Source organism: Malaclemys terrapin, chromosome 4 (assembly GCF_027887155.1).
Source record: "Malaclemys terrapin pileata isolate rMalTer1 chromosome 4, rMalTer1.hap1, whole genome shotgun sequence".
Classification (NCBI taxonomy): domain Eukaryota; kingdom Metazoa; phylum Chordata; order Testudines; family Emydidae; genus Malaclemys; species Malaclemys terrapin.
The window spans coordinates 43094789-43122514 of NC_071508.1; the positions used below are offsets into that span (position 1 = coordinate 43094789).

At 43.6% G+C, this 27726-nt stretch overlaps 1 protein-coding gene across 1 annotated transcript in view; it reads left to right on the forward strand.

The window, feature by feature from the left end:
• LOC128836116 (sodium/hydrogen exchanger 10-like) overlaps positions 1 to 27726 on the forward strand; it is a 161767-nt gene that overhangs the window by 83667 nt on the left and 50374 nt on the right. The window contains exons 10-14 of the mRNA XM_054026133.1: positions 3965 to 4046; positions 6008 to 6174; positions 7306 to 7446; positions 12542 to 12639; positions 16000 to 16119. Coding sequence (XP_053882108.1) covers positions 3965 to 4046; positions 6008 to 6174; positions 7306 to 7446; positions 12542 to 12639; positions 16000 to 16119 — 608 coding nt within the window. The remainder of the gene's footprint in view (positions 1 to 3964; positions 4047 to 6007; positions 6175 to 7305; positions 7447 to 12541; positions 12640 to 15999; positions 16120 to 27726) is intronic.

Consider the following 27726-nt stretch of genomic DNA (forward strand, 5'->3'; position numbering starts at 1 on the left):
GGGCGCTAGAGCCAATCCAACAGATACAATTAGGGGAAAATTTTCCAGCGACTGTGCTCAGGGTGCGCATACTCCTACATCAGCATGGACATGTACAACACACTCCAAGAACAACAGTTACTGAAGGTTAGTAACCGTTTTTTATCATGGATGACTTTAACCTGGGGGACATTGGTTCAATATTTTATGTAGCCAGTAATAAAACTTCCTTGCAGTTTCTAAAAATAATGGACGATGATTTATTAACATAGACGGTGATAGCTCACTGTTGGAGTCCATTCTGATGGGCAAAGAATAGTTAGTGACTGAGATTAAAAATTACCAATCTCCTAGGTACCAGTGATCACAATCTGATGACATTTGCCCTGTGTAAACAAAATATAGCACTGTCACAGGGTTTCCTGCTCACTGCTAGGGTGCCTCCTTGTGGCACATCTTGGGATTAGTTCTTGACCTATTTGGTGCTTCCTCCTTTGGTTGCTTGCCTTGTGGTCACTCTCTCTCTGTCTCTCTGGACTCAGTTGCTTCCTCTTTGTGGCTTGGCCCTCTGGTCATTATAGTTTTCCCCTTCCAGTCTCACTGGACTGGCTGTCTGAGTATTATTCCTGGCAGTCCTCTAATTCAAGGCTATGCCAGACCACCCCATACCACACCCTCTGCTATCTCCAGTACCTCACTGTCATGTTTTGGCATTCAACCCTGACCAGTGAGAGGTTGTGTGTCATGTAACCCTGAGTGCTTTAAAATGCTCGGCTGCTGTAGCTCTCTGACTAGATGATCCCAGCCAGCACACAAGCATTCACTGAGTGTCTGTGTGTTGAGCAGCCCTAGTTCAGCAACTCTGACTTCAGCGGACTGCTTTTTTTTACCACAGACACACTCTGGTTTCTGCCAGCCTTGGTTACTGCTAACCAAGTGACCCCAACAACCCTCAGTCCTGAATTTCCCCAAAACATTCTCCAAATATTTCCCCTGAAATATCCAGCCCTCTCCTGAACATTCAGAAGAGTAATAAGATCTGTTGCTCCTTTAAAGTGACAAAAGCACAGCAGCTTGTTGCTTTAAACTAGTAAGTTGTTAGTAACGTAAGATCAAACACAGAACTAGGTTGATTTAGAATAAAAGTAAAAAATGTATTTAATGAAAAAGAGGGTTTAAGTGAGTTCAAGTGTAAGGGATTGTCAAGGCTGCTTCCCCACTCTGAACTTTAGGGTACAAATGTGGGGGCCTGCATGAAAACTTCTAAGCTTAACTACCAGCTTAGATCTGGTCCACTGCCACCACTCCAAAATACTAATTCCCTTCCCTGGGTAGCCTTGAGAGACTCTTCACCAATTCCCTGGTGAATACAGATCCAAACCCCTTGGATCTTAAAACAAGGAGAAATTAACCATCCCCCCTCCTTTCTCCCACCAACTCCTGGTGGATCAAGATCCAACCCCCTTGGACCTAAAAACAAGGAAAAAGAGCTGTAAAACTAAGCATCTCTGATGGTATCTTCTAGACTGAGCACTGAGTCCCATTGGGTAGATAGAAAGATTAACCTAAATAATCTATACAGAAGCCCCTGGAACCCCATAAAATTGGGTCCCTAATCCATGAACTATTGGAACTCATTTACAAAACTTTTCTTAAACATTACATGAATATATTGTCTCATACTATAGAATTAGAATTTATAATACCCATTCCATGATGAGATCTTTGAGCTATAATGTATCTTAATTAAAACTATCTTTAGAAACATTTTTCCTCAAAGCATTTTATCAAAAAAATCTGATTTAAATAAAAAGAATCTGTTTTTTTTAATTTTTTTTTAAATCATTGATTTTTATCCATCCTAATCCAAGGTAAGGACAGCCTGCAGAAGGGCACATGCAATTATTAGCCTCCCTCTGTTGGCTTCTCGCCAACTCCCATCCCACCAGCAACCTGTAGAAGTAAATATGCAATAACTAGCCTGTGTCTTGTGCACTGTGTTTAAATAAGCCACATTCCCCTAATGCACATGGCCACCTGGTCCTTATTAACCTTTCCTAAGTTGTCAGAACAAGTATACACACCCTGGATGATAGGTCCATCAATAGCTATTAGCAGGATGGGCAGGGATGGTGTCCCTAGCCTCTGTTTGCCAGAAGCTGGGAATGAGCAACAGGGAATGGATCACTTGATGATTACCTGTTCTATTCATTACCTCTGGGGCACCTGGCATTGACCACTGTCAGAAGACAAGATACTGGGCTAGATGGACCTTTGGTCTGACCCACTATGACCATTCTTATGTCACCCAGCCCTACAACACAGGTCCAGGGATTCTACCCAAATTGGGAAGTCTGTGAAAATGTCTTACCATCTCAGAGATCACTGAAGACTGGGAAGAACCTATGGGAGTGGAATTCCAAAATCGAACAAAAAGCAACATTTTATCAATGTTTACAGGGTGACTACAATGTTGACAATAACTTGTTCTCCCCCCCCCGCATAGTAGCTGACACATTGTGGCAATCACACACACAGGGGTGCTAACATTGATTTAAATGCCTGTCCAATTTACATAGGAGGAAAAGGAGCTCAAGAGATAACTTATTGAAATAAATTGTATGCGCATCCCAAGAGAAGGATAAAAAGGTGAAAGAGCAGAGGGAAGGGTTCCTGAAACATGAAAAAGAGAAGAGAGAAAAGGACAGGGAAATGGTTAGATCCTCATAGGCAGAGTTGCTGGGAATGATGGAGAGGTAAACAACCCTCCTGGAGAACATGGTGGTTCATTGATCAAGGACTGTACCACAGCATATGATTCCCCTTTACCTCGGATACCTTCACATTCTGGGACACACCATTCACTGCAACAACACCCAGAAATAGGTTATTTTCTAGACAAAAACTTCAGCCTGTCTCCCGGTCCTTCTTCATGCAAGGCTTAAAGTCTCTGTGGATCTGGCAGTGGTCCCCCTACATGTGCTTCTTGCAGGCACTTCAGGCAGCTTGAGTGCGGATCGCCCTGAGGCACCAAGGCATGCCTCAGCACTGGGAAACGGATAAAAATGCCAATAACTCAGTAAGTTACAAACTTTCACTAAAACTACTCGCCACTAATAACATGTACAAATATGCAAAAGAGAAGATCATTGAGAGAGCTTGCCAAAGAAAGGATGATAGAAGTTACAGCAATTGTCATACACAGTAAGAAGGAACTGAGGAGGCGCAGGGTCAGCTGGGTGCTTTGAACCAGTGCTATGAGTACACGGCACCAGAGGGTCCTCAAGCTACCCCGATGGGTACCACTGAGAAAAATTTCTGATGACTGTGCTCAGAGTGCAAATACATCTAGAGTGGAATGGACTTGTGCAACACATCTTGAAGAACAATAGTTACAAAAGGTTAGTAACCATTTTTTCTAGACATTCCATGCTTCAGGACAACAAAGAGAACAGTGGACAATAGGAAAGCCCTTTATTTCCCTCACCTGCAAGGAATAGACTCTTCTGCCCCATCCCACCCTTCAAGCTGCAGAGAATAGTTTTGAGCACCTTGCTTATACACACTTGTGACCTTGAAATCACAAAGTGATCTGCCCACTGCACTTTTAGATAACTTTTTTAGTTTTTGAATGGGTTTTAAAATTTGCAAATTATGTATTTTTAATAATTATTTTACTGTGACTATGGAGTACATTTTAATTGGTATATTGTGTTTATTAAAAGTAAATTGAAAATGTCTTTGCAGTTGTGTTTCTGCATCTTGTACAATTCATTATAAAGTTCACCTTTGGTGAACAAATTCATTAAACGGTTCATTAAAATGTCTCACATGAAACTTAAGAACTTTGCACGACTGCACATACATAGCAATACTTGTGCAGTAATCTTGATTAAAACCTGGTACAAAACCATATCTATTGTTCACAAGTGGCCTGTAGCTTCAGAGTTGGAACACAATGGATTCCTGACTCTGTGCCCCTCAGCAGTTGCATCATTTCATAAGTGCTTCCCTCTGGCTGTTCAAAACCTTCTGCAAGTCTGCCAATCTCCTCCTTGCCTCCATCGGTAAGTCTCTCTCCCTTCCTTTCACAAAAATTGTGCAAAACACAGCAAGCAGCTATAATCAAAGGCAAATACTTTTCATTTATATCCAGCCTTGACATTGGGCGCCTCCGTTTACCTTTCAGTCTTCCAAATGTACATTCCATTATCCTTCTGCAAATACAATTCCTTTCTGCAATCCAGGAGTCCAGTAAAATGCTTCATAATCCAGGAAAGTAGGAATAACCTTGGTCTCCCAGAATGACTGGAGGAATCGTAACACTTTTATTGTACATAGATACCATGAGAGCAGAAGTTCAATTTCTCATTACAGAAAACAATCCAGAGTTTCTAAAGATCCTGGCATCATGGACCTTTCCAGACCACCCCACATTAATGTTTGTGAACATGGTGATTAACCAAGACCTGCAGCACCAGGGAGAAATACCTTGTTCTTCTGATGACCTCAGAGGCCTGGGGGGTCAGGGTCGGCAAGGAATAGGTATTTGGATCCCATCAGTGACCCCAACTGTGCATAACCATTAATAACCTCCTGTGCATTGCCCTGCTTTATTACCCAGGGGACAGCACCTTCTTGGAAGCAGCACACATCTCCATGACAACAGTCTTGACAATTGATCTACTAACACCAGACTGGTTAGCTACTGACTGCTAGCAATCCAGTGTGGTAAGCTTCCAGATGGCAATGGTCACATGCTTCTCCACAGTGAAGAGAGCTTGCATGCAGCTCTTCCACCACTGGAGCTCTATGGCAAGCTTTACACACATCTCCAGGAATGTGGCTTTTGACATCCTGAAAGTGCTGTCACTGCTGCTGGCCATCACAGGCCTGCAGCACTATCCTGTCCCACTAGTCAGTACTATGTGTCCGAGCCTAAAAGTGTTGGTCCAATGAGGTGAAGTTGTGCCAGTGAAAGATCTAAGAGACTCACCTCCTTGATTTCATCTCCTCCTCCTCAGGTGACCGGAGCACTCTGATTCTGAAGCCATTGCACTATTTTACATATGCTTGCGGCATCCTGTTTGTATCATCTCCTTGAGGATAGTAGCATATACCAATGTTTCTTCCCTGCTGCTTGACAGTGCTTTGAAAATGTCACTGGCTCACCAAAGCCATGTGGATGTTGGGATGAAAGGAGAGGAATCATGGGAAGTTTTTAGTTTGACTCCAAATACCCTAATCCTATTTCCTTCTGGTAGGTATCCCACAATATGTGGTGAAAAAGCTCCCAGAATGCCCACAGCACAGCGGTGAAGCAATGCACCATTAGATGTCTGCCAGGAATACTAAACCTTTATTTCAAAACATTGCTGTGCTAAGTGGCCACAGTGATACAAGGCAAAAGTGCCTTACTTGAAGGATCACAGTGTGCTGTGTATATACTGCTCACACAACAGTTGTTGTGAAGGCATTTAACAAAACCCACAGCAAGTTTCAAGTGTAGACGTCCTCTCAGGAAGGTGGTTGTGAAATAAAAGACAAGAAGAGTGAAAAACAGAACTGTAGAAAAGATGAAGTTCTATAAAAATCTCTAACACTCACAGTATTACAATACAGTACCAAACACTATCTGAAAGAGTCCTCAGTTAACTAATGAGAAAGAGACCTTAAAAAGAGGGAAATGGATTGCTCGGAATAGCACAATAAATATTCATGTAAAAGACCCTATGGAAAAGAACAGCCCAATAGTCCTATTCAGTTGCCACTGGAAACAAATGGGTCTGCAGAGTAGAGGAGCTGGTGAGAGCAGCATGCAGCTGCTGTTACAAAGTGAAATCTCTGGTTTCTGGCAATGGTCTGAGCATATGGCTTCTTAAATTAAGACTTTTACCCTGTTCCCAGCAACTTTACAGAAATGGCCTTTCAGCCAGTCAGTCACCCCATAGTCTCAGTCAGGGATTCACTTTCACATCTTACAAATATATTGACAACCTAAATGTATTTATTTTCTTCCTTTCCATAGGTCTATGTAATATTACTCTTCCAAAGCGTATGGTAATGTACAGTGCTGTTCAGCGTATAAAAGAAATGGAGGCCAACGCATTTTCCATGGTGAAATTCGATAGATTTTTAGCTGATGCAAATTGGACCATTGCTGAAGAAGCAATTAAAATTGATTACCCTTATAAAGTGAGTCATTTATCTTTATTATATTTCTTACATAATTTTCTTTGTAAGAGGCAAAAGTAATGCTTGAAACAAAAGAATGATTCACAGCTTTTGATTTACACTGGCATCCATTTCAAGAAAGGTAGACTCTCCACTATTAAGTTTTACAGGCTAGTGGGAGAGAATTGTAATGATAAATGAGGTCTCCAGTTTGATGGAAATATCTGATCTACCATTAATATTATGGGGCTTTTATGAAGGGGGGAAAATTAATATACCAAAAAATTAGGGGCTAGATATCCTGCACAGACATCCTTAGAGGTAGATTGTTCAGATCATTATTTGGGTTTTACTGGGGCTAGGATTCAGGCTATGATTAGATCAATCCATGCCACTCTTATGACCCGTTAATTAATTCAAGTTTATTTTGTTAACTCTGTATCAGCAGTTGACTAATCATCCAGTAGGTCACTAACCAGAATATATATTTCCTTCTAGTGCTCAAAGAGCATCTACAGTAGCATCTACCAAACTTTTGAAAATTGATCCTCCGCTTCAGAAAAATTAAAACAGTTGCACCCTTTTATCCTTCACATGTGGTCTTCAAGGCCTACACAAATGAACAGTCACTCAGAGTACATTGTATAGATCTTTATAATATGATACTTCATAGCCATTCTTTCCAACGTTTCTTAGCATTTATATATTTTAAGAAAACCATAACAAAGTCATACTTTTTTCTAATAACTTTGGTTTTAAATAATTTATTTATTGTAATTTATTCATAGGAGTATAAATAAGCTTCTTGAGAATAGGGGACACAGCCATCCTCCTTGATTCACAGAAGGAAGAACAGAAATAGTTCAGAATCTTTCTGAAAAAAGTTTTAATTTTTAATATAAACATACAATTTAGATCCTTAGATTTCTTTGCTATGATGAAATACTGCAAATTTAATTTCTGACTTTGTCTTGATGTAACAATTTCCGTTTGTGTCTAACTCCATATGGAGATTAAATTTTCATTTGAATTAGCATTTTTAATTTAATGTTAGCCTTTGTTTTTTAAACATAATTCTCTTAGTTAGCTTTTTGGTTCTCATGTTTCCAATATGTTACGATCAGTTCACTTGTTTCTGTTTTTCTTATTTAGTTTGACATAGAGGAAGTTTCCCAAAATGTTAGAACACTTGAATGTCCAAATTGTAATGAAGAAATTTCATCTGAGACAACACCTCAACAAATTGCTGACATAGTGGAAGAAGCCAGGTTACGTCTTTTAAGAGCACAAATAGTTAGTATTCATTCTATTTGGTTATATTCTTATTTTTCTCGATTAACACACATATTTTAATTTAAGGAATGGGTATCCAAATGTGACCTGTGGACGACTTTGGACATCAAGGCTTTAAATTGTGGCCTTCAAGGATGACAGTGTTAAGAAGAAATGTACTTGACTATAAACTGAAAATGTATACCCTCAGCTATGTGATATGACTTCTAAACTGAAACATTTGAATCAGCCCTATTACTACAAGGAGGAAATCGATGGGACTGCTTTCCCATCTATCTCCCGCTGTTTCCCTTGGAGCCTCAGGAGCAGCTCTGGTGTGAGCCTAGAGTGCTCTGACCAGCATCTGAGTCCCTTCCTTGTTGCAGCTGCTAAGCAGCTCCCCCACTGGTCTTCTGCTGCATCCTAGGGAAGGAATGAGAGAATAATTCTGGCTTGTGCATTAATTTCTTTCTTGCCAGGCTTTGGGAAGCCCAGAGGTAGCATGATAGAAGTTTGAGTACATCTATATTGGCCCTATGGGAGTATCTGTCAAATGATGGCTCCTTTCCCCAATGCAGCCACCCAGGGCAGCCCAGGAGAGGAGTAGAAAAGCTGAAGCTGAGAACCCACAACTGATTATGGCTCCCAGATTCTCTGCCCTACCTCAGGCTAGAGAATCTTTGCTCCAGCTTGATTCAGTCCTCAAGAGACCATACTCCAGCAAGGGATTGTCAAGAGTGCATCACACACCAGCTACTCTCCCCTCCACATTCCCTTTACATCAGGAGCTGCAGGCAGGGAGGCATAGGATCTGAATTCAGTGGCTCTATATCCACTGAGGACTCTCGCATATATGGGGGACTTACTGATAGTTTCTGCTCCCTTTGTGTTGTGTGAGTGGAGTAGGATAGAGAATCCACCTCAATGTACTGATTGTGGTCCCTTGATCTTTTTGAAATATGTTTGGCTGTCCAGCTGAAAAAGTTGGGCTTCACTGAATTAAGGATAAACTTAGAATCTTTTTACCTTCCAAGACGTGCTGAAAGATGTGATTTTCTGCATAACACTTATTGGCAGTACTAACACCTAAAATAAAGCAGTATTTTCAGCTTTCCTGCCTTAAGTATTAGTGATGTGAGTAACTGTTTCTAGAGATCAGAGAAACCTGAACTCTTAATCTTGATAGATAAATAAAGGAAAAATGATTTTCAGATCAGATGCAGTGTGGAAGGAGAGTTATGCCTTTGCTCATATTCTTACCCAGGTGAAACACACTGAGTTTAAGACAACAAGACATGGACCTTGCCAAATACCAAATTCAGGTGGCCTTTTATGCAGACTGTCACAGTTTCAGTGTAACTGCACCTGTATTTCCTCCTCCATGGTCCACTGCAGGAGTTCCCAGTCAGGTTTTAGGCCTCCAGGCATCACCTATCCCAGGGCAGGGCCCTTTGTCCCACTCCCTTCTGACCAGGAGTTTTAAGGCTTCTCTGAGCCTTACATTATACTATGATATCCCCAGCAAGCCAGTCTGCCTAAAGGCCAGCATCTGGGCTTTGCTTTCTCTCTGATGATACCAGATTTGCCCCTTACTTTGTGGTACACTCATTTATTAGGGTTACTCTTTTGCGGGGGTGGGGTTCTGTAATTCTATCACTGTACTGCTTGTGTCATTTGTGTTCTCATACGGAGCCCTACTTCTCCCTTCTTCCCTCCCAATGGAGCTATCCTGCAGGACCTAGGTTCCCCAGGGCTGGGTTCTTCCAGCCCCAGAATCAGACGAACACACACATTAACAGAGCACATCTGAGAGGACCGGGTTCATTAGCACTCCCAAGCTGACCCCTTATATGTCCCTAGACTCAGTAGGCTTGGTTGAGCAGCACCTCCAAGCTGTCACCCTCATAGGCCCTTGGACTCAGCAGGCTGGGTCGAACAGCACCTCCAGGCTGTCATCTTCATATGCCATGGGCACAGCCCTGGAATAGAGTATGCATGAGCAGGCTGGGTCGAGCAGCACTTTCAAGTTGCCTCCCTCATATGCCCCAGGTTCAGCACGTCCCTATCCCCACTTTCACATTACAATTGTTCTGGTAGTAACCCACTTGATGAGCAAACCCCACCAGATTTTTGGGTGCTGCAGGGATCTTTAGCGTAGGTATGAGGAGTGTATGTGGGGGGAGGGAGAAGAGAAAGAGAGAGAGAAACAACCAGCTTAACCAGTTATTTACTGCCAGGTAATAACCATACAAGGGGAGCCAAACAAACAAAACAGTTATAATATTAAATCTAACTTTAATTTGATTATAAAAGTCAGGTTTAGAAAACTATAACTGATCACACAAGTCAGGGTCAGAAGGCTATATCTAGAAAGAGAGAGAGAGACAGCTGGGTTCTCACCACCCTGTGAAGCTTGAATCGCTCAGGGTTCCCATGTGGTGGTGGTAGCTGAGGGTCTGGAGTGCTGGAGACAGGCAGAGCCCTAGTACGATCAGTCAGGAGAAGATGAAGTCCCAGTGGAACTGATGCAATTTTGGATCCAGTCATCAGAGCACTTGAGCATGGGTGGGGGGTTTTGTAGGGAAAGAACAATGATTCAAGGGAGAACACTAGATTTGTTTATGGGTAAACTGATGGCTCAAGGGATATACCAAAATTGTTTTGTTCATGCTAGTCAATAGGAATTTTTCATTCCTGGCTATGGGCGGTGTTCCTTTGAGGGAGCTCACAATGCAATTAGGCAGCTTCAGTATTTTGAATATGAATAAAGGATTTATTACTAGAATTGGTCTGGTAACTACTGAGCTGGGTGTGTGCAGATGTGGGTTCATTAACATCTGAAGCAGAGATCCCCCAGAGTTCATTGCGGTTCTTGCCTTGGAATCTCTGTTTTCCATTCTGTATGCTAATGGGGATGCCTCCCTGTCCCATTCTTGATGCAAATGAGGCTGGGGGAGTTTCATTAATCCTGTCACCCTTGTCCAGAGGGGTTTAGATGTTGCATGTTGCTGAGTCAGTCCATAGACATCTCAACTACACCTCTACCCTGATATAACGTAATTACACGTCATTGTCTAGCAGGTATACAGAACATGTACCCAGAAATATGCCTACCTGCACCACCATGAGATCTCAATCGTGCTCAAATGTCTCACAAGACCACCCTTCAAGCCTCTAGCAACCTGCTCGCTCCTTCATATGTCAATGAAGGTCCCATTCCTAGTGGCAATCACATCTGCCAGACGTGTCAGCGAAATAGGAACATTGATGGCTGAACCACCGTACACTGTATTTACCAAAGACAAAATCATGTTACGTCCTCACCCAAAATTCTTGCCCAAAGTGGCTACAAATTTTCATATTAACTAAACCATACACTTACCTGCCTTCTATCCCAAGCCACATAACGACTCTCAAGAAGCAATGTTGCACATGCTGGATGTAAGACAGGCTGTAACCTTCTATTTGGACAGAACTAAACCATTTCACAAGTCACCAAGCCTATTCGTCTCTACAGCAGAGCGCTCCAAGGGCTCTACAATATTGACCCAGAGATTCTCCAAATGGGTCTCTATCTGTATTCAAACTTGCTACCGCCTGCATCACAAAGAACCCGCCGTGGGCATCAGATCCCACTCAATGCGAGCCATGGCAACTTCGATTGCATTCTTGAACAATGTCCCCTTTAATAGATATTGGTAGAACTGCAACGTGGACATCAGAACAGCCTTTTGCAAAGCATTACGCTATTACCCTAGGCCTTGTCTCAGTGCTCTCATCACACACTTATACATAACTCCGACCCCCTACCACCCTTGGTGGGGTACTGCTCTACAAGCACCTAGAGTGGAGCACCCAAAGGGATACCACTCGATGAAGAAGAAGTTACTCACCTTGTGCAGTAACGATGGTTCTTCAAGATGTGTCCCCCTGTGGGTGCTCCACTACCCACCCTCCTCCCCTCTACTTCTGAGTTCACACAGCCGAGTTCTGCAGTAGAGAAGGAACGGAGGGGGCGGTCGGGGGAGCGCGCTACAGGAGGTGCCAATGGCTGCACGAGACGACGCCTGTGCGCACCCTTCCCCTGGTTGAGTACTGCTGTGAGAAATCTCTGATCTCCGGTGCAGGGACACACTGACACCTAGAGTGGAGCACCCACAGGGACACGGATCTCGCAGAATCATCGTTACTGAACAAGGTGAGTAACTTCTTCTTCCATCTGCTTCCATTGCCTCAGGGAGGCCCATATTCTATCTAAGTGTAAATTCTGCACTGGCTTCAAGAGCAGATCTAGAAAGCAGAGGAAAGACAAAATCAAATTATTTCTCTCGTTTCTTGAGACCTGCTACTGATTCAGAGCCTGACACCTGCGCCCTCCCACACCGTACATCAGCCTTTCACTCCAAAAAAGAGAAGGCACAAATCCCTTGTTAGGGAGTTAAAGAAGAATGGAAGATGCCCCAAAGACACCATATATGTACTAACTATGGCCCTGAGGCTGTATAGGCCACAGCTGTATGCTGATTGGGCTGCAAGCAGCCTGCAGGTTGAGAACCACTGCCTTAAACCAAAGCATGGGTCTGCCTGCACTACTTGGCCACATGGCAGCCTCCATGTTCATTACACCCCACACAAGACTGCATTCAAGGTGCCCTCAACCCTGGCTCAGGATGGTCTGCACACCCAGCAAACACTGCTTGACCAAGAGGGTATCTATTCTGCAGAAGGTTCTTGACTCCACCAATTGGTGGAAGGAGCCTCACAAGGTCTGTGTGGGAACCCCATACATGTACCCCGCCCCCCCCCCGCTTAAGAGGAGCATTACCACAGAAGCTGCATTGCTAAACTGGGGAGTTCAGTTCCAGGGCCTTACAGCTGAAGGCAGGTGCACTCCCTGATAATCCACAGGAAGAATTATTTATATGGAATTATCCACATAATATAAATGTAGGTATGTAAAATGAATTTATTTTTGTACTTAATGATATTGATATGTTGTAAAATATTTTTATTCTAGCAAGAATAGAGAAAAAGTTAGCAAATCTTTTTTCATCATTTACTTTGTAGCAATTTTTATGTTAATTAATGTTTCTGAGGATTTTTTGTTTTTATCTAGGCTAGTTATCAGAAACAATACCACACTGGAATGCTTAATGAAGATGCTGCCCAAACATTAATAGATGCAGCAGAAAGCTATGTTGATATTAGAGGAAAGTAAGTGCTTCATTTACTTTAATTTTTAAAATTGAAATTAGTTGGATATCAGACAGTATGTGCCAGATGTTCAAATATGGGTGTAACAGAGGAAATGTACATCCATTGCATTCACTAATCCCTAGACTTGTGCTTACAAGTGAACAGCCTGTAGATGCAGTTACTTGATGTGCAAGCAGTCACGTAACTTAATGGCTGGTATAGAATTTTATAGGCATATTCATTGTTTTGAAAACGTGCTCCTACTGTACATGTTCTACATATGAATAGTCTAAAAGGGGAAGTTTTGTTTTAAAAAACAGTGAATAATCTAATCAAAGTAGTTTAGTAATTTTTAAAACAATTTTTGGTGCAAATTAGTCATTGTGAAAGTTGCCAGACATTATAGCCTTGTAACTGATGTACTCTATTATTTACATGACAAATACAGCACGGGCAACAGCATTGTAAGCTGACTTAAACCATCCTTGACCCTCTTTTAGAAGCACCACCTTTAGAAGTGAGACAGGAATTTCATCTCCATGCCACTTTTATCTGTCCATCATAGTATTATGTACTAGCATCTGTCACCAAAGTATGTGAATGCCTCTAATTAGATTAGATTACCATAGAAAGATTGCTGGTCTGGATTAGTTCAGTCTCCTCTGGAAGTTCATTTAACAGCCAGCTTCCTGCAGTTGAAAATGCCTTATCTCTGACCTTTATGCACTTAGCCCTGTTTTTTCTTACACTCCTCTGGAACAATGCAGATAACTGTCTTGGCAGTTCTTAGAAAGACATTCAGTCTCTCTCTAGACAAGGGAAGATGGTACAGTAGTTAGGGCACTAACCTGGGACTAAGGACAAATGGATTCAATTCCCAGTTCTGCCACAGACTTCCTGTGTAGGGTTGCTATGTGTCCAGTTTTCAACTGGAACATCTGGCAGCTGATTGGAAGCTAAAAATCCAGTAGTAACCAGCCTCTGCCACCAGGGAGGAGGCGCAGAAAGAGCAGCAGCTGCTGCTGGAGCCTGGAGGAGAGGCTCTGCTTAGCACATGCTGCTCTTCCCGCCCCCCCGAGCCTGATGGTGAGAACTGGCTGGCTCTTGGACCATGCTCCAAAAAGGGTACCAGCACCATCGGGGGGCAGGCTCCGCATCAGCTCCTCCCAGTCTGGCTCTGCAGGTGGCGGGTGAGTCCTGGGGGATGGGAGAGCGAGTGATGGGGCAGGGGTGGAGAGTGAGCGATGGGGGGGACAGGTGGGGCAGGGGATGGGGCCTCAGAGGAAGAGGCATGGCAGGGGCAGGACTCCAGGGAAGAGGCATGGTTGTTTGGTTTTCAGGGATTAGAAAGTTGGCAACCCTATTCCTGTGTGATTTTGGGCAAGCCACTTAGGCCTGGGGGAGGGATCGATCTAAGTTGCACAACTTCAGCTACGTAGCTGAATAACGTAGCTGAAGTCAATGTACTTACTGTGGTGTCTTTACCGTGGTGAGTCGACTGCTGCTGCTCCCCCGTCGACTCTGCCTGTGCCTCTCACCAAGCTGGAGTACAGGAGTCGATGGGAGAGTGCTCGGGGATCGATTTATTGCATCTCGACTAGATGCAATAAATCGATCCCCGCTGGATCGATCGCTGCCCGCTGATCCGGCCAGTAGTGAAGACATACCCTTAGTCTCTCTCTGTCTCAATTCTTAATCTGTAAAATGGGGATAATGTTCCTTCCTTGCCACACATGGTTATAGTGAGGATAAATATATTAGAAATTTTGAGGTCCACAGTTCCTATAATATTGTAGGCCATATAGGTACCCAAGATAAATAATGTAACTGGGAACTGATTCATTAATAGGTCTGAAGATTGAGATCAAGACCAAAGCTCCACATTGGACGTAGTCTGTGAAGGGTCCAAATTACAGGGGGGGAATGTTCAAAGCAGTCCAACCTGTGGAGGAGGTATCAGCTATGTTTTGCACAAGTGGGGGGAGACTTTGCATTTTTTTCATATGTAGATTCAGATACAGTGAATTACAATAATCTAGTCTGGAGTGAATGGTAGTGAATTACAAATGCTGTTGCTTATAACTAAGGCTACGTTGTAGTCATGGGTATTTTTAGTAAAAGTCAAAAATTCATGGCCTGGGACGTGTCCATGACTTGTACTATATATCCCTGAGTAAATCTTGCGGGGCGCACAGCCCGGGCCCCCCACTAATGCTGGGGGAGGCTCGCAGGCTCCCTACCTGGCTCCTCGCGGCTCCCTGGAAGCGGGGACATGTCCCTCCCTCAGCTCCTAGCTCTGCACACTGCCCCCACCCCAAGCACTGCCCCCACCCCACCAGGAACCGCGGCCAATGGCAGCTGTGAGGGCGGTGCCTGTGGACGGAGGCAGCATGCGGAGCTAGGAGCTGAGGGAGGGAGGGACATGTCACTGCTTCTAGGGAGACCCCCAAGATAAGCGCCGCCCTGACCCCCCTCCCACACCTAAATTCCTTCTGCTGGGGGTGGGGCAGTGTCCCAAGACTGCCCCAGCAGCAGCCGGGGCTGCATGGATGTCCTGGAAAGTCACAGAATCCATGACAAACTCGCAGCTTTACTTATGACTGATATTACGGTAGTGCCTAGATGCCACATTGTGCTAGATGTTGAGCAAACACAGTAAAAAATAGTCCTTATACTGAATAACTTACATTGTAAGTAAACAAAGTGCCTAAGTGCCACAGAAAATCAGTGGGGCGTTCATCTGAAGAAGTGGGGTTTTTTACCCATGAAAGCTTATGCCCAAATAAATCTGTTAGTCTTTAAGGTGTCACCGGACTCCTCGTTGTTTTTTGGGGGCTTTCTTGACAATTTTACTCTAAATGACTTTCCCAAGATAAGACAGTAAGTTTGTGAAAGGCCTGGAAACTGAACCCAGATTTCCTGAGTCCCTGTCCAGATGCTTTAGCCACAAGACCATCCTTCCACACAGTAGTAGTCAGAGAAAAGTTCTTGGATACTGAGGTCTGTGGATATCATACTAAGGTACTTCTTAAAAAAGGAGTGTTTTATATTTTGCCCTTGAATGTACATACGACATTTCCATTTACTTCAGTGGGAAGCACATACAAATATAAGTGTAGAATTTGGTCTGTATATAATTTCATGGATTTTAATAGACGTACAAAATTGATGATAATACTTTGGTCTTAATACTATATTTATGGAACTCTATTCAGTTGATCTTGTGGACCAGATCATCAGCTGGGTTAAACTGGTGTAGCTTCACTGACTTCGATGGAGCTACATCAGTTTACATCATTTGAGGATCTAGTCTGTGTATGTATTATAGCTTTATTTTCCAGTAGTATACATTTGTGTAATGACATCTTTCTTTCTTAGATTTATGAACTTTCATGAGGTAAAGACATATTGGGAAAGCAAAGGACTACTAGCTTCCTTTAGGAAATTGTTATCTGATTGGGTTTACAATGTGGAAGATGAAAAATCTAAGCCACCAAGGTAAGTACAGTATAATATAACCTAAATAAAGATTTAGGTGTACTACATCAACTTAATTGGGCTATCAGCATGTAGCTATTACTTACACCTATTGTTAAGGTTATTTTTCCGTATTAATTGCTTTATCTTTTCTTCTCTAAAGGGCATTTTTACCATTCATAGATTCCAAAGCAAGAAGGGACCATTGTGGACATTGCAGTGTGACCTCCTATATTACACAGGCCATAGAACTTCTCCAAAATAACTCCTTTTGAACTAGGCATATCTTTTAAAAAAAAAATCCAATCTTGATCCTAAGATTTTCAGTGATGGAGACTCCACCATGACCCTTGGTAAATTTTTCCAGTTGTTAGCTAGCCTCACAGTTAAAAATTTATACTTTATTTCCAGTCTGAATTTGTCTAGCACTGACTTCCTGCCACTGGATCTCATTATACCTTTGTCTGCCAGATTTAAACGTCTATTATAAAAATTTTGTTCCCTTGTGTTCGACTTTCACAATAAGCCAAAAATCAAGCTAATCCCATTTCAAAACAAGCCAATCCCTAAGAACCCCCCGGCGTGCAGTCTGGGACTGTGGTGGGCCCACTGTGCACCCCTAACTCTCTCCCCACCCTTGCCCCTGCTTTCCACCATCCCCTTGCCCCTGCTTGCCCAGAGCCGATCAAAAAAAGAAGCAATAAACTGCAACAAGCTACAAGTCAAACAGGCAACAAGCTACAAGCCAAAAACTAGCCAACAAGTAACTCAAGCCAGTTAAGCCAAAAACAAGCCCAATTTCTGCATTTCCCCCCCCCCAGGTTTGGCATGTCTGAAAAAAACTGTATTTTCTTCTTTGAGTGATTGCACATGTGCATTCCACTCTTGGTGTGTGTGTGTGCCCCATGTACAGTTGTTAGAATTTTTTTTCCCTAGGCAGTACCCATGTGGTGAGTGCTTCTTGGTACAAAAGGTAGGGCTGCCCTCAATCCCTTCAGTTCCTTCTTGCACCAACAACGGTTGCTGGAAACTGTCTTGCCTTGGCAAGTTCTCTTGGCGTGTTTTTTAGTTGTAAATAGTTCCCCATTGGTATAGTTTTAATGTTAGTCAGGTAGCAGGATAAGTTTTAGTTGAGTTAAAAGTGATTTTTTTCATACCTGGCTTATGATTCCATTTTTCAGTACCAAGGAATGCCTCAGTCACCAGGCTTCAAGCCCTGTTTTTCATGTTCCAAACTGATGCCCATGACTGACCCACACTCTGTTTAAAGTGTCTGGATGAGTCTTACATTAGGGATCAGTGTCAAATTTTTAAGGACTTTAAGCCAAGGTCCTGGGGCCGGTTTTGTTCAATATCTTCATTAATGATCTGGAGGATGGCGTGGACTGCACTCTCAGCAAGTTTGCAGATGACACTAAACTAGGAGGAGTGGTAGATACGCTAGAGGGTAGGGATAGGATACAGAGGGACCTAGACAAATTAGAGGATTGGGCCAAAATAAACATGATAAGGTTCAACAAGGACAAGTGCAGAGTCCTGCACTTAGGATGGAAGAATCCCATGCACTGTTACAGACTAGGGACCGAATGGCTAGGAAGCAGTTCTGCAGAAAAGGACCTAGGGGTTACAATGGATGAGAAGCTAGATATGAGTCAACAGTGGGCCCTTGTTGCCAAGAAGGCTAACAGCATTTTGGGCTGTATAAGTAGGGGCATTGCCAGCAGATCGAAGGACGTGATCATTCCCCTCTATTCGACATTGGTGAGGCCTCATCTGGAGTACTGTGTCCAGTTTTGGGCCCCACACTACAAGAAGGATGTGGAAAAATTGGAACGAGTCCAGCGGAGGGCAACAAAAATGATTAGGGGACTGGAACACATGACTTATGAGGAGAGGCTGAGGGAACTGGGGTTGTTTAGTCTGCAGAAGAGAAGAATGAGGGGGGATTTTGATAGCTGCTTTCAACTACCTGAAAGGGGGTTCCAAAGAGGATGGATCTAGACTGTTCTCAGTGGTACCTGATGACAGAACAAGGAGTAATGGTCTCAAGTTGCAGTGGGGGAGGTTTAGGTTGGATATTAGGAAAAACTTTTTCACTAGGAGGGTGGTGAAGCACTGGAATGGGTTACCTAGGGAGGTGGTGGAATCTCCTTCCTTAGAGGTTTTTAAGGTCAAGCTTGAGAAAGCCCTGGCTGGGATGATTTAGTTAGGAATTGGTCCTACTTTGAGCAGAGGGTTGGACTAAATGACCTCCTGAGGTCCCTTCCAACCCTGATATTCTATGATTCTATGATTCTGTTGATTCTATGACCAAGAAAGCCAGATAGGCGAGGTTGAAGTTTCTGTTGATGAAGGCTGCTCTGAGACTATCTTCAAAGACTTCCCATTTGGAGAATGTGCCGAGTACTTCAGCTTCTGTGAGAAACATTCCTCTGATATTGGCTAAGTCCTGGCACTGTTCATCCTTCCTGGTGCAGAGGAAGAAACATAGCTTCCAAGGATGTAACCAGGAAAGGAAGATTGCTGGTTTCTAAGTTCCCCAAGCAGGAGGACAAAGGGTCAAGTAGAGTGCAGTCAAAATTGAAGCACTCAGTCATCAGCTAATGCTGTATCTTGGACTCTGGCACTGGGGCAGGCACCATTGAGTCCAGGGCCTGACAAGGTACCTTCAACTTCTTTGGCACTTGCCTTCTTCTCTTACTCGTTGCTCAGAGACTCTTCTGTCCACACTGAAGGCTTTTTTGGTGTTGAGAGACTTGAGTTTGTCAGTGCTGGCTTACCTGGCAGTGCAGGAAGTTGCTCCTCCAATATCACCAGACCACATTGGGTCGGTCTCCTCAGCACAGCATCAAGTATTGCATCAGTCTCCTGTGTTTCAGAGCTCTCATCTGACGGTACCGTCAAGAGGAAAGCCGATGACAATGACCTCTCTTCATATCAGCACCAATCCCTGAGTCATTTTTTGAGTCAGAGGTTGGTTGGGCCCAGTACCAAGCACAAGGAAGTGGATCATGGGGAGCTATCCAACTGGCATGTCAGGCTTTCCTCCCCCGTTTCAAGGGGGGAAAATGCTCGTTCTCACAGACAATAAAGTGGTAATATTGTATCTCAGCAGCAGGGAGGGGCCCACTCATCCCTGCACTGCCAAGAGGCAGTCCAACTCTTGGATTTTTGCGTTACCAATTTGATCAATCTCAAAGCCTCTTGCCTTCCAGGGAATGCAGAATGAGCTTGCAGATCATCTACACTAATCATTTGAGTCACCACGAGTGGTGCCTCCATCCAGGTATAGCCAGGTTTATTTTTCAACTCTGGGAGACTCCCCAGGTGAACCTGCTTGTAATGAGAACCAACAGGAAGTACCAGCAGTTTTGTTCCCTTCAGGGTCGCAGTCCAGGTTCCCTCACAAACACTCGCTGTTGCCCTGGGTGGACAAGCTCCTGCACACTTTCCCAGTGATCCCACTCCTTCACAGAGTGCTGCTGAAAAATCAGACTACATCATGCTGAAGTAATGCTTGTAGCCCCAGCTTGGCCTCAGCAGCGCTGGTTCTTCACTTTCCTGTCCCTTTTGATGTAAGCTCACTTCCATTGCATCCAGAACATAAGAATGACCATACTGGGTCAGGCCAATAGTTCATCTAGCCCAGTATCTTGTCTTCCGACAGTGGCCAGTGCCAGATGCTTCCAAGGAAATGAACATTGCAGGGCAATTATTGAGTGATCCATCTCCTGTCGTCCATTCCCAGCTTCTGGCATTCAGAGGTTTAGGGACACCCAGAGCGTAGGGATTTCATCCCTGACCATCTTGGCTAGTAGCCATTGATGGACCTCTCCTCCATTAATTTTTCTGGCCTAATTTCTCAAGACCATGGCTGCCTACTCCACCCCATTTTTCAGATGCTGCATTTAAAAACATGGATGCTCCATTGCTAGACCTTCGAGAAGGGTCTTGTTCAAAAGTGGTTCAGAATGTGCTGTTATACATGGGTTGATGGTTAGTTTTATCAAACTCCACCTAGGAGCCATCTCAGCTTTCCACCCTCAGGTTGATAATCGCTCTGTATTTTCTAAGCCGATGTCAATAAGATTTTTGAAACGCCTGGAACAGTTGCAGGGCCGGCTCCAGGGTTTTGGCCACCCCAAGCAGCCAAAAAAAAAAGCCGCGATCGAGATCTGCGGCGGCAATTCGGCAGAAGGGCCTTCGCTCGGAGCGGGAGTGAAGGACTGTCCGCCGAATTGCCGCCGAATAGCAGGACCTGCCGCCCCTCTCCGGAGTGGCCACCCCAAGCACCTGCTTGCCAAGCTGGTGCCTGGAGCCGGCCCTGCACAGTTGTATCCTCAGGTATAAGATCTGTTCCCCCTGGGGGACTTGATCTTGGTATTGTCAAAACTGATAGGGTCTCCCTTTGAGCCTTTAACTACCTGCTGCTTGTTACATCTTTCAATGAAAGTAGCATGTTTGGTGGCCATTACTTCTTCCAGGAGGATAGGTGAGCTACATGTACTTATGTCTGGCCCTCCTTATACAATTTTCTTTAAAGACAAGGTTTACCTGTGCCCTCATCCAAAGTTTGTTTTGAAAATGGTGACTAACTTCCATGTCAACTAGGCGATTTACCTACCTTCATTCTTCCCGAAACCTCACTCAAATAAAGATGAGTGGCTGTATACTCCGGATGTCAGAAGAGAGTTGGCAGTCTATCTCGACAGGTCCAAGCAATTCCGCTTGTCTTCGTAGCTGTTGCAGATAGGCTGAAGGGGATCCCAGTCTCTTCTCAAAAGATTTTGCTGTGGATAACCTCCTATATTTGCTTGTGCTATAACATGGCTAATGTTACCCTGCCAAGCAGAGTGACAACACATTTGACAAGATTGCAAGCATCCTCTGCAGCCTTTCTGGCTCAAATGCTTATCCTGGACATTTTTAGAAACTGTTCCTCTCTCTTAGGGCATTAAGTGACATTTCTGAACCTATGTTACTGGCACCCAGATGTGCCAGTCTTATACGTACATTTAATAATCAGGGGTCTGTGTCTTACATGAGGCTATAGAATTTGCTGCGCAATCCAGTTTATACCCACACCTTTCTAGTGGATTGTGTTCTAGAATATATGTGTTCATATATAAAAAGATTATTTCAAGCCCTTAAGGTTGTGGAGGTAATCTTGAAAATATGTGCCATGTGTAACAGATGCACTATTTTTTCCTGAATCTGCAGACAGTCTGAAACAATAACTTTGAGAAGTGTAAACTGCCACATTTGTATCAACTCTGAAACCTAATGATTACAATGTTAATATTGTTAGCTATTTTTACAGTTATGTTGTCAACACAAATAAATCTGCGCCAGGAAATATTTGTACTAGGGCTGTCAAGCAATTTAAAATATTAATAATAATTAATCACGCAATTAAAAATATTAATCGCAATCAATCGCACTGTTAAACAATAATAGAATACCATTTATATAAATATCTTTGGATGTTTTCTACATTTTCAAATATATTGATTTCAATTACAACACAGAATACAAAGTGGTACAGTGCTCACTTTATATTCATTTTTGATGACAAATATTTGCATTTTGATGACAAATATTTGTACTGTAAAAAATGAGAAATAATATTTTTCACTTCACCTAATAAAAGTACTGTAGTGCAATCTCTTTATCACGAAATTTTAACTTACAAATATAGAATTATTTACAGAAAATAACTGCATTCAAAAATAAAACAAGGGAAAACTTTAGAACCTGCAAGTCCACTCAGTCCTACTTCTTGTTCAGCCAATCGCTCAGACAAACAAGTCTGTTTATATTTACAGGAGATAATGCTGCCCGCTTCTTATTTACAATGTTACCTGACAGTGAGAATAGGTGTTTGCATGGCACTATTGTAGCCAGCATTGCAAGATATTTACATGCCAGATGCGCTAAAGATTCATATGTCCCTTCATGCTTCAATCACCATTCCAGGGGACATGCGTCCATGCTGATGATGGTTCTGCTCAATAACGATTCAAAGCAGTGCAGACCGACACATGTTCATTTTCATCATCTGAGTCAGATGCCACCAGCAGAAGGTTGATTTTATTTTTTGGTGATTCGGGTTCTGTAGTTTCTGCATTAGAGTGTTGTTCTTTTAAGATTTCTGAAAGCATGCTCCATACCTCATCCTTCTCAGATTTTGGAAGGCATTTCAGATTCTTACACCTGTAAGTGTGCAGTAGCTATCTTTAGAAATCTCACATTTGACAAAATGCAAAGAAGGTACCAATCTGCAGTGAAAGTATTCTTAAATAGAACAACATGTGCTGGGTCATCGCCCGAGACTGCTATAACATGAAATATATGGCAGCTTGCCGGTAAAACCGAGCAGGAGATATACAATTCTCCCCCAAGGACTTGAGTCACAAATTTAGTTAACACATTTTTAACAAGCGTCATCAGCATAGAAGCGTGTCCTCTGGAATGGTGGCCGAAGAATCAAGGGGCATACGAATGTTTAGCATATCTGGCACATAAATGCCTTGCAATGCAGGCTACAAAAGTGCAATGCAAATCATAGAACTGGAAGGGACCTCGAGAGGTCATCTAGTCCAGTCCCCTGCACTTGTGGCAGGACTAAGTATTATCCAAATCATTCGTGACAGGTGTTTGTCTAACCTGCTCTTAAAAATCTCCAATTATATAGATTCCACAACCTCCCTAAGCAATTTATTCCAGTGCTTAACCACCCTGACAGTTAGGAAGTTTGTCCTAATGTCCAACCTAAACCTCCCTTGCTGCAATTTAAGCCCACTGCTTCTTGTCCTATCCTCAGAGGTTAAGAAAAACAATTTCTCTTCCTCCTCCTTGTAACAACCTTTTACATACTTGAAAACTGTTATCATGTCCTCTCTTGTCTTCTTTTTTCCAGACTAAACAAACCCAGTTTTTTCAATCTTCCCTCATAGGTCATGTTTTCTAGACCTTTAATCATTTTTGTTGCTCCTCTCTGGACTTTCTCCAATTTGTCCACATCCTTCCTGTGGCGCCCAGAACTGGACACCATACTCCAGTTGAGGCCTAATCAGCGCGGAGTAGAGCAGAAGAATTACTTCTCTTGTCTTGCTTACAACACTCCTGATAATACATCCCAGAAGGATGTTCGAGTTTTTTTGCAAGAGTGTTACACTGTTGACTCATATTTAGCTTGTGGTCCAGTATGACCCCCAGATCCCTCTCCGCAGTACTCCTTCCTAGGCAGTCATTTCCCATTTTGTATGTATGCAAGTGATTGTTCCTTCCTAAATGGAGTACTTTGCATTTGTCCTTATTGAATTTCATCCTATTTACTTCAGACCATTTCTCCAGTTTGTCCAGATCATTTTGAATTATAATCCTATCCTTGAAAGCACTTGCAACCCGTCCCAGCTTGGTATCATTTGCAAACCTTATAAGTGTACTCTCTATGCCATTATCTAAATTGTTGATGAAGATATTGAACAGAACCGGATCCAGAACTGATCTCTGCAGGACCCCACTCATTATGCCCTTCCAGCATGACTGTGAACCATTGGTAACTACTCTCTGGGAACGGTTTTCCAACCAGTTTTGCACTCACCTTATAATAGCTCCATCTAGGTTGCATTTCCCTAGTTTGTTTATAAGAAGATCATGTGAGACAGTATCAAAAGCTTTACTAAAGTCAAGATATGTCTGTTCTCACTTCCAGGTGACATTGTAAATAAGTGGGCAATGTTATTTCCCGTTAATTTAAAAAAACTTGTTTGTTCTTAGAGATTGGCCGAACAAGAAGTAGGACTGAGTGGACTTGTAGGCTCTAGGGTAGGCTCCCCCACTTCAAACTTGTTTTAAGAGACATTGTTTTATTGCATTTTGGGGACAGATCTTCTACTTTGTAATGGCCTGGCAAGCCATCTCCACTGAGAAGTGGGTATTCAAGATTGTGGAAAGGGGCAATGTCAGTCACTTTATATCTATGCACCACCCTTAGTCTCTTTTCCCCATATTTTTTCATATACCCTTTTAACAACATGTTTTAGAGGAAATTGTGATTTTAAATGCGTTTTGAAGGTAGGGTTTCCTCTCACAATATTTTCTGATCCTAAAACAAGAATGGGGCCTGTGGCATATCTGGGACCTCAAGAATTTAAACAAACACATGGGAAAAGAAAAGTTCTGTGTTGTGTCTTTAGTACACATTCCTTCCTTTACATCCCAGGATAGGAATGGTGCTCTCAATCTAAAGGATGCTGATCCTTACTGTAACAGTGCGGACTCACCCCTGCAGCGCCTCCTGCTGGTTGCCCTCAGGAACTAGCTCTCCCAGCTTTGGAGCGCCCTCTGCAGGCCGGTGATCCGCCTTACCACTGGTCCCGTGTCCCTCCCAGGACCCCGGTGCCCCTTTCTCTGGGTGCTGCCCCCTGGCAGTACCCCCAGAGTTCCGAGTCTCCCCCTCCCAGGGGAACCTCCACCCACTACCCCCACTTCGCCTCAGTCTTGGCTACTGCCCAGTCTCCATCTAGCTCTGTTCACTGGGGCAGACTGTTTTAAGCCCTTCCGGGCAGGAGCAGGTGACCACCCTGCTACAAGGTATTACTAAATAGCCGTCGCCTCACCACTAGAAATACTTACCGCCACAAGTGGAGAAGATTCTCCCTTTGGTGCCAGCAAAAACAGCTGGACATGACCAAGGCGCCTCTATCTATGATCCTAGACTACCTACTAGAACTGAAGGAAATGGGGTTAGCCATAACTTCTATTAAAGTACACCTGGCTGCCGTCACGGTCCTCCACAAGCAGAGAGAAGGGGCTTCAATATTCGCTCACCCGATTACACAGCTTTTTCTCATAGGTATACAGAACATGTACCCAGAAGTATGCCAACCTACACCACCATGGGATCTCAATCATGTGCTTAAATGTCTCATAAGACCACCCTTTGAACCCCTAGCAACCTGCTCTCTCTTACATATGTCAATGAAGGTCTCATTCCTGGTGGCAATCACATCTGCCAGACGTGTCAGCAAAATAGGGGCATTAATGGCTGAACCACCATACACGGTATTTACCAAAGACAAAATCATGTTACATCCTCACCCAAAATTCGTGCCCAAAGTGGCTATACATTTTCATATTAACAAACCATACACTTACCTGCCTTCTATCCCAAGCCACATAAGGATTCTCAAGAAGCAACATTACACATGCTAGATGTCAGAAGGGCTGTAGCCTTTTACTTGGACAGAACTAAACCATTTTGCAAGTCACCAAGACTATTCGTCTCTACAACAGAGCAAGCCAAAGGCTCTACAGTGTTGACACAGAGACTCTCCAAATGGGCCTCTTCCTGTATTCAAACTTGCTATCACCTACATAACAAAGAACCCCCTGCAGGCATCAGATCCCACTCCACACGAGCCATGGTGACACCGATCGCATTCTAGAACAATGTCCCCTTAATAGACGTTTGTAGAGCTGCAACCTGGGCATCAGAGCACACTTTGGCAAAGCATTATACTGTCATCCAAGGCCTTATCTCAGATTCTATTGTTGGCCTCACAGTGTTCTCATCACATGCTTATACATAACTCCGAACCCCTGCCACCCCTGGTGGGGCACTGCTCTACAGGCACATAGAGTGGAGCACCCACAGGGACACCACTTGAAGAAGAAGAAGAAGAAGAAGAAGTTACTCACCTTGTGCAGTAATGATGGTTCTTTGAGATGTGTGTCTCTGTGGATGCTCCACTACTCACCCTCCTCCCCTCTACTTTGGAGTTCACACAGCTGAGCTCTGCAGTAGAGAAGGAACGGAAGGGACGGTCGGGGGTGTACGTGCTACAGGAGGCGCCAACGGCTGCACGAGACAGCTCCTGCGCGCACCCTTCCCCCAATCAAGTACTGCTGCGAAAAATCTCCGATCTCCGGCGCAGGGACACACTGACACTTAGAGTGGAGCACCCACAGGGGCACACATCTTGAAGAACCATCATTACTGCACAAGGTGAGTAACTTCTTCTTTCAGCTTTCAAGATGCTACCAGCACCAGTACCGACTTCAGTGGCTTTATCCAAGCAAACTCTGTTGGCTATATCTATACTAGTTCCATTGAGTCTGATACTGCTCTTGTTGTCTAGCAGCATGTTGCCATCTGTTTCAGTGCCCTCAACACTGCAAACTTTCTTGGTGGCTAGAGACTTACTATGTCTGTTGGTTCTGGATTCATATACATTATATCACATGGTACCTGTTACAAACAAACATTGGTAATGATGCCTAGGTACTGGCCAGGTCTTTACATCCTAGGCAGCAGTCATCAATATCAGCTACTTTAGCAACATACTCTGAGTCGACATCAGTACAGGTGCTGATGCTGGGACATACGTCCCTGGTACTGAGACTACTTTTGACTCCAACTGGGACTGCTCCTCCATTTCCAGAGGAAAGTTATATATCCTCTTCAGAGTTGGATTACAACAGGCAGGCTTCAACAGTCAGATCTAACAAACCACCTGAGGAATATAAAGAACAACTTATCTCCATAGTAGCTGAAAGTCATCTAATGATGAGAAGTTCTCTCCAGGCAGTCAGTAAAATTTCAACACTTTCCACCCCACCATCAACCTCAGCCTGGACCAGTCCACACAAGAGGTCCATTTCCTAGACACTACAGTGCTAATAAGAAATGGTCACATAAACACCACCCTATACTGGAAACCTACTGACTGCTATACTTACCTATATGCCTCCAGCTTTCATCCATAACATATCACACGATCCATTGTCTACAGCCAAGCTCTAAGATACAACCGCATTTACTCCAATCCCTCAGACAGAGACAAACACTTACAGGATCTCTATCAAGCGTTCTTAAAACTACAATACCCACCAGCCGAAGTGAAAAAACAGATTGACAGAGCCAGAAGGGTACCCAGAAGTCACCTACTACAAGACAGGCCCAACAAAGAAAGTAACAGATTGCCACTAGCCATCACCTATAGCCCCCAACTAAAACCTCTCCAGCACATCATCAAGGATCTACAACCTAACCTGAAGGACAATCCCTCACTCTCACAGACCTTGGGAGAGAGGCCAGTCCTCGCTTACAGACAGCCTCCCAACCTGAAGCAAATATTCACCAGTGACTACACACCACACAACAAAAACACCAACCCAGGAACCAAACCCTGCAACAAACCCTGGTGCCAACAATGTCCACATATCTATTCAAGAAACACCATCGTAGGACCTAACCACATCAGCCACACCATCAGGGGCTCGTTCACCTGCACATCTACCAATGTGATAAATGCCATCATGTGCCAGCAATGCGCTTCTGCCATGTACATTGGCCAAACCAGACAGTCTCTATGCAAAAGAATAAATAGACACAAATCTGACATCAGGAATTATAACATTCAAAAACCAGTAGGTGAACACGTCAATCTCCATGATCACAGAATAACAGACCTAAAAGTGGCAATTCTTCAACAAAAAAACTTCAAAAACAGACTCCAATGTGAAACTGCAGAACTGGAATTAATTTGCAAACTGGACACCATCAAATTAGGCCTGAATCACGACTGGGAGTGGTTGGGTCATTACAAAACGTAAAGCTAA